Source organism: Takifugu flavidus, chromosome 3 (genome assembly GCF_003711565.1).
Source record: "Takifugu flavidus isolate HTHZ2018 chromosome 3, ASM371156v2, whole genome shotgun sequence".
Lineage (NCBI taxonomy): Eukaryota > Metazoa > Chordata > Actinopteri > Tetraodontiformes > Tetraodontidae > Takifugu > Takifugu flavidus.
Window position 1 is genome coordinate 16413244 of NC_079522.1, and position 7392 is coordinate 16420635.

The 7392-nt window shown below is 42.3% G+C and overlaps 1 protein-coding gene across 1 annotated transcript; it reads left to right on the forward strand.

Moving 5' to 3' along the window:
* The first annotated feature begins 790 nt into the window (after positions 1-790).
* On the forward strand, positions 791-7050 carry cyyr1 (cysteine/tyrosine-rich 1). Its single transcript, XM_057026822.1, has 4 exons — positions 791-1189; positions 3251-3350; positions 4759-4919; positions 6265-7050. Exons 1-4 carry the CDS (start codon positions 1120-1122, stop codon positions 6396-6398), a joined length of 465 nt encoding a protein of 154 aa, XP_056882802.1. The 5' UTR covers positions 791-1119; the 3' UTR covers positions 6399-7050.
* Positions 7051-7392: the final 342 nt, after the last annotated feature.

Here is a 7392-nt window from a genome sequence, read left to right on the forward strand (position 1 = left end):
GTTGTGTTAATACATTGAACCCCACTGTGGCCAGATGCAAAAGAGCTGTGTAATACATTTATATGAAAAAAAAAAACAACAAACATCGATATTAAATCAAGCAGAGAAGCACGGTGAATCCTTAACTTTTATTACTTTTCATATTTCATGTTTTTAGCATTTGCAGTTGTCCACAGCCTGCCTGGGAGCCTTTTAACTACCATAATTTAACTTTCAAATGATCTATTTTATGGCTGTAACTTGATCTCTGCAGGTCAGCACATATGCAGCAGCCCAGAGGAAAGGGGGACGACTGCCCCTTTACCTCTGCATTTAAAACAAGGAAAAGGACTTTCCATCATTTCAAACTAGAGCGTGATCATATTCCAAACATACATAAGGAATTAAGCAACTTGTCAAAGGTTTTGTTGTTGTAGATGTAGTTGGAAAGTGGCACTGAAATTTGAAATGAATTTATTACAATGTTACAAAGGCTGCCAACATACAGTACATTGGTCTGGCTAAATTAGCAACATGCTAGCAGCCATAGAGGGGGACCGAATGTAATCAATACTGATTACATATATTGTATATACTGACTTGTATGCTATCCCACATAAAATGAGTGTCTGGCTGCAAAATTAATTGGAATAACAATCTGGCTTTGGTTCCCTACTGCGGCCCTAGAGGGCGGTAAAAGCCCTTTAGTGTTACTTTCGGGAAACTTTTTTCAAAAAGCTGTTTAGAAATCATGGATTAAAGCCTTATTTTGAAAATATCCAGCCGCCTTCTTTTGAAATCATCAGAGTAATCCGAGGAAGCGGGGGTCCGCGGGGGGAGGGGGATAAAGGGAAGACTTAGCCGGGTGCGGAGAGCGAGGTGTGGGCGCAGGACGGCGGGACGCGACACGTGTTGAGGAGGAACCGGAGCTCCTGAAGGGGGTCAACCGAGGAGCTCCGGCACAGGACAGGACAGGACAGGACAGGAGAGGACAGCGATGCACCGGGGAGAGCCAAAGAGGTGACTGGAGGCTGCACGGCGCTGGGAACAAGCGCTTTGGTCGTCTTTTACTGGACAAACAAGGTTTAGTTTTGTGTTTTTAAAACGCCACAAAGTGGACGCAGAAGAGCCGGAAGGGTCATGGAGAACCCCTGGAAGAGACGGAGGACGCTGTGGTTGAGAAGCTCGCTGCTTCTTTGTTTAGTTACCGGTGAGTTTGTTTTATTTACTCTCACTTTGTGACGCGCAAAATAAGGAAATGTGGGAAACTTCGACGGTAGTTTAATTGTCTGATGTCATTTTTTTGCACCAAGATAAAGGAAACAAATGGTCGGTGTGTTGGTGTATTAAAGGATTTAGGACCTCACATGAGAAAGACGGTAGCAACACTTTTCCTTAGATTGCTTTCAGATAAAGAAATGAACTCAGTAATCCTGCAGTTAGTATGTTATTACCCTTTAAAGGTAAAAGTCTAATTTTCCTTTAAGAATTTTCCATAAAGGAGTAAAAATGTTGCTGTTAGATCCTAAACTTAAATACCTTTATTTTCTCAGATGTTTTCTCAAGTTTGTAGGTTTGTAGTTGTTTTTTTAAATTATTAAATCTATGATCATCAAAGATATTAGCAAGTTTTTAGTATTGATTATAAGCATCTAGCCTAAAAGCTAAAACTGTGTGTTTGATCTCTGACTTTATTTCCAGGTACTTCTGGCACAGAACACATTCACAAGATCTCTGGTTACTGTTTTTTACAAAACATTAATTATCTGCTAACTTTTAATCTTGTCAAGTCAGTAAAGGGGTGTGTGTGTGTGTGTGTGTGTGTGGTCACAAATGACCGAGTACTGTCTCCAAGCGTGTGGAGAGACAGGAGCCAGGTCCTGTTAGGACCACCCAGACAGAGCAGCACCACAAGGCTCCCTGTTGGGACCTCCAAAGTGGGGCCATTGGCACAGAGACACGAGATTGTTTGAAGCAGATATTCAGTGTTAAATTAGAGCGCAATCTCCTGGCGCTTCTAAAAAGAAGCACGTAGAACTTGTGTTTAAGTGAAATTAGCGGTAATTCCAATAAGTGGGGCTGTGAAAAACTTGTCTCATCCAGGGAAGAAGCTGTGATCACAATAAATCTGCTGACCAATGAAATGCTTCTCCATCTCTTTACAGCTTCTCTGTATGTGACCAAAGTTACCTAATAAGCAGAAATGCTAATTCCACTCTGAAAAGGAGCATTTTGCATATGTGTGTGCATGGATGCCCCTAAATACACACACACACACACACACGCTTCATCTGGTGAGGAACAACTGTGTGGTGGCTGCATGTTCAGATGAGGATGTGAGACCAATACAGCTGTGTATATGATGCTTCAGTGTGTGAAACAACGCACGCACAGCAGCTATGACCCCCGCGCTGGGTCGTGCGCTCGTCTGGCGTCACGATTCCGCTCCTCACGCGCAGTTTTCACACTTTGCATCCTGTCTTCCTTCAACTGCTGAACAGATCCGTGCGTGTCACTGCCGCAGTTCTGGGGCGTCCGAGAGCGGGTGACTCAGAGCATCGAGTCAGCGGCTCCGATCATGACTCTCAGAGTCAAAAACATCGGACTGCGCACGACACGTTGTCGCTGAAGGTCAGGCATCCAGAAGAATTCTAAAATTCGTAGCGGCCCACACCAATCGATGCTCGCACGGACACTCATTTGACTGGTGACATACAAGACGATGCGTCATTGCTTCCATTGGGCATAAATGAAGCCAATGAAAACGCTCCCATGCTGCTCATCTCAAAAGAAAGGTTTCTTGCCTAATCCGATGCTGAGTCAAGCATGGGCGTCTGCCACTGCAGCGGCATCAAATAAGAAATGAGGAAGCCCTTCATCCGTGTTTTTGTCTGCTTCAAGCTCTCATGAGGCCGACCGGGGAGCGGAAAAGCAAATGGAGCGTCTCCACTGTTAACTCAGCAAAGTGCTCCGTCGCTGTTGACACGGCAGCCGTTGCCGTGCTAACTTGGCACTGCGTTAAATATTGTCTTTGAGGGGAAATATGTCCTCTTGGAAGACTCTGGAAACATTACAGAGCAGAGGAGGATTTTATTTTCCCCCTTATTTAAAAAAAACAACAACTCAGGTTTTCTTATTTCCAGCCACAGAGAGATCTCAGGCCTGGGAAAGGGAATCTGTTTCAACTGGAGCAGTTTTCTTATTTCTTGACTCGTTTAACAAACATTTAAGTTCTGCCACTTGTCTGTTTTTGTGCACCTGTGTGTTTCAGGCAGCAGTGAAGCTCAGTGTGACGGCTGCTTGGAGTACTGCTGCGATGGATCGCCACCTTTCTGCTGCTCCTACTACGCCTATGTCGGCGACGTCCTCTCGTAGGTTGCCACCCACTCGCGAGTTCTTTCACACAACCTTGAAGTGTAACTACACCTCAAGAGCACTTTTTTGAAGTAGCGTTGTTTATTGATTACTCCTCAGCATCGCCATAACTGCTCAAACTGGTACGGCTCTGGTCCCACGTGGTCTCTGTGGCAAAAGTCCATGCTCCGAATACTCTGAGTTGCTCATGGTCGGCTCATAACCTAGCTTATGTGTGTGCTTATTAATTATTCTCTATTGTGTTTGTTTTTGCGCCGGTGTTTATTGGGGAGGTAGAGCTGTTGGAGAGTTGCTCGGTTATTTTTACTGCTCCTTGGGCACCCCCCAGCCAGGGGTCTAGTTACACTTTAAGGCTTTTGGGCATCCAAAATACTGCCCAAACTAGCTTGTATGTAAACTGTTTCATCATCATTCTACACCAGACATGAAATTGCTATGAAAACTGAAAGAGCCAATTATGTTTGACACCCAATTTCTACATCAATCTGTGAATCAAGAGCGACTAATGGTGCTAGATTAAAACACACACACACAAGAACTGCTGCTACTCCCACAATATTCTGTGATTCAAACACTTTACAAAGTACCTGAAATGATAACTAACTCAATGCTTGAAGAAGGCCTGCAGACTAACACTGTCCAGTCATTCAAGGGACATAAAAATATGTCAAAATATGTATTTGGGAGAATAATTTATAGCACCTGTAATGATGTGTTTTTTGCAGCCCCAAAACTTCTTGCAGCATGAGACTCAGAGACACACTTTTGTGCGAGACTGACAATAGACCCGCAAAAGCAACAATTCCCAACAGTTAATATAGAAGGGAAGAAGCCTCTTGGATAAGAGGTGAAACGTCTTTGACTAAAGGAAGTCCAGTCGAATTTCCTTAATCCAAGAATTCTCTTCGACCTGGATGACTGACAACATTCCGCAACGTGTGTTGGGTTTGTTTTTGCTGCTCCACCAAAATGTGGATTTGTCATGAAAGACCAGTAGAGACACATTTGTTTCATCCACCAAGGGCTGGGTCAGTCGCTAACGTTCCACCAAACATCACCAGCTACTGGCTAAGAATGTTCGTTTCAGTCGTTATCGTGGATCTATTGTGTGAACGCGGAGCGTTTTTTTAAAAAAGCAAAGCAAAAAACTTTTCTTTTTCAGGTGAAAACGCCATGTAAATGTGGCCTTAGTCAGCCGTGTACATAGTTTTATATCAAGCCAGTTCACACGCCGCTCCTCGCAGAACACGCCACACACTTTCTGACACACACCCACCCATCTCCTGGCTGAGTTACATCAATCGCTGCAGTCTGTCTGTATGGAAGCTGACATGGACAGCTGCCACTCATCACACTTGACCGGGTGGCTCACTGTGTGTGTGTCTGTGTGTGTGTGTTTTCCAGGGGCACTGCCATCTCTGGCATCGTTTTTGGCGTGGTGTTCCTGATGGGTGCGGTGGCGGCCTTGTGCCTGTGCCTGTGCATGTGCATGAAGAATGGGCGAGGGGCACGTGTTGGCGTGTTCAGAACTTCCTACATCAACACTGTGACCCAGGGCTATCCAGGTAGGTCTGCAGATGCCTGGAGCGCCAACAACCTACAACAACAACCTAGAAAAGAGAACAAAAGGTGCTCAAGGTGAAGGTTCCATTTAAGGGGATTTTAAAGTGATCTTATGTCGGGGAAACGAATGGGATAAAAGAGAAACTATCCGACAAAATGAAGTGATGTGTCATCGGAATATTGCCTGAAATGGTCACCAGTGTCACCATGTTGTTCTCTTATGCGCACTGTCAGGTGACACCCCCATTCATCACTTATTTATCCTGTTTTTATTGTCCTCCTCTGCCACCGAAAGCCTATCTCTGTTCTGATCTCTTTATATAAACATAAAACTAGAACACATAAAGCCAAGGAATACTAATTTTCTGTTGCTATGGTGACAGAGGTCATATAATTTATGTGTTATTTGTTCATTTAAATGACTGATAATTCAGCCTACTAACTTGTTTTATCTCAGCCATTTAAAAAGATAAAAGGCTAGAGGAAATGAGTGTTGAGTATTGGGTGTTCAATGGCAGTTTTCCGGTTTTTGCGTTCAATTTTGCTGTAAAAATGAATATAGTCCCTGGCCTTAATTGGTTCATAGGCACTCATGCTACATTTATTAAAGTACAGTTAATGCATATTTGATTTATTGTGGTTTTCCACTTCCCGCTACCTTACGTTTTCACTCCTCTAAACTCGGGAAGCATGTGTCATATATTTTATCTATTATTCTGTTTTTAACTTTTAGAATTCGTAGAGTGTACACTCAATCTTTTGTAGATTGTGGTATATTTAAAAGGGAATATTTCAATTTATATGGTTTTTATTGGGAAAAGGGTTGTGATAGAACTTATGGATGGATATTAGAGCCAGTAATGAAAGATGAATGTGTTGTGAAATGAGTCACATTCTAGCTTTCTCAACTGTTTGTTTTGCATTTATGGTCTCAATTGTCTTTCATATTATTATTTCTATAGTCACTGTTACCTTGCAGAAGTAGCAATGAATTTGTTTCATCAGAACCAAAGTGAGGATTACATCAGTTAATTTGAATTGTTGCTAAAGGAAAAACCCACAGAAAACTTTCAGAATAAAAGATTTAGAATGTAAAAATGCCCATTTTTGGTTTTTAGTTTGTATTGTTATCCCATTGTATCTAGGTTATTATCAGAGTAAATATTTCAAAACAAGTTTTTTAAGTTTTTAAGATGAACACGCGGCAGTTTCCCTATATGTCCACGAGATGGTGCTGTATTCACACAACAATACTGTTTATTTCCTTTTTCCTTAGTTTCTTGAATAAAGAAAAAAAAATCCTTCCAACCCCTTTAAACCTGCTGAATCTACTTCTCTTTTCTTTAGGTCCTCCTCCTCCATACAACTATGACTATGAGATGTACCCTCCGTCACTACACCCCCCGCCATACACTCCAGCTCAGTCCCAGCCGGCCAACTACTCCCCCCCTCCACCGTACCCAGGCTGCACGGGCAAATGAATCCCACCAGGGGGAACTCAGAGGAAACTGGAAATATGCAGATATGTTGTGGGGGTTTTTTTTGTTTGTTTTTTTAAAGGTGATCCAGTGCAATATTCAGCAGTACAAAAGTTCCTATTGGGAAATAAACACATGTTTATTGGGATCCTGGTGGACCGGTATCACACCAAGCTCCTTATCCCGACCCAGCTGTGCACATGAAAGGCATCGTGCCACTTTAAAGGTGAAGACCACTGTTGTCTGCATGGAGGAAATCACATCCCTGGAGAAGTAAAGTCCAGACTCTCTCTCTCTCTCACTTACACACACACACACACACACACACACACACACACACACACACACACACACACACACACACACACACACACACACTTACTTCATCTTCAATTAAGCCAGTAATTGATGTGAAGGTTCTCATCTTGCTCATCAGCTCCGGTTCTGTCCATAAACTTGAATGTAAATATTGAAGGGCCAGCACTGAAGAACTGAAATGTGTTTTTGCTTTTCTTCCCGTACTTGAAACTCACAGTTCATTTAACCTCAAATGGAGTCATTTTAAAGCTGAACATAAATGTTTCTGGTGAATTCTAAAAGTTCTCTTGCTGATTGTGTGGCTGTACTACAAATTAAAAATGCTGAGGAACTTAAACTCCTTATGTTCTGGCCCTGCTGCTATGAGGGTGTGCATTTATTTTCTTCCTTTGAGTAATTTGGTCAGTTTACTTTAAGTTAAATAGATGTATAAGTGGTTGACGAAGTGAATGAGTACAATCAAACACTATAATCAGTTAGATTACAGCATCGTTGTCCTGTGGTTCAGTATTGATTCCACCAGAGATAAAAACTGAAAAAAAAAACTTTGCACCATTACTAAGCAAACAACTAAATCATGTTTACCTAAAACAAATGTATTTAGCAGGTAATTGGGTTTTTTATGTCGAGATAAACCAAAATCAATTCCAAATATTGACACACTTGACACGTTTGACCA

What these genes read in the sequence shown, in the direction of transcription:
- cyyr1 (XM_057026822.1), top strand. Translation starts at nt 1,120, where the DNA reads ATGGAGAACCCCTGGAAGAGACGGAGGACGCTGTGGTTGAGAAGCTCG. An exon ending in GCTTCTTTGTTTAGTTACCG is followed by an intron (nt 1,190 to 3,250) that starts GTGAGTTTGTTT and finishes TGTGTGTTTCAG; the next exon opens with GCAGCAGTGAAGCTCAGTGT. An exon ending in TATGTCGGCGACGTCCTCTC is followed by an intron (nt 3,351 to 4,758) that starts GTAGGTTGCCAC and finishes TGTGTTTTCCAG; the next exon opens with GGGCACTGCCATCTCTGGCA.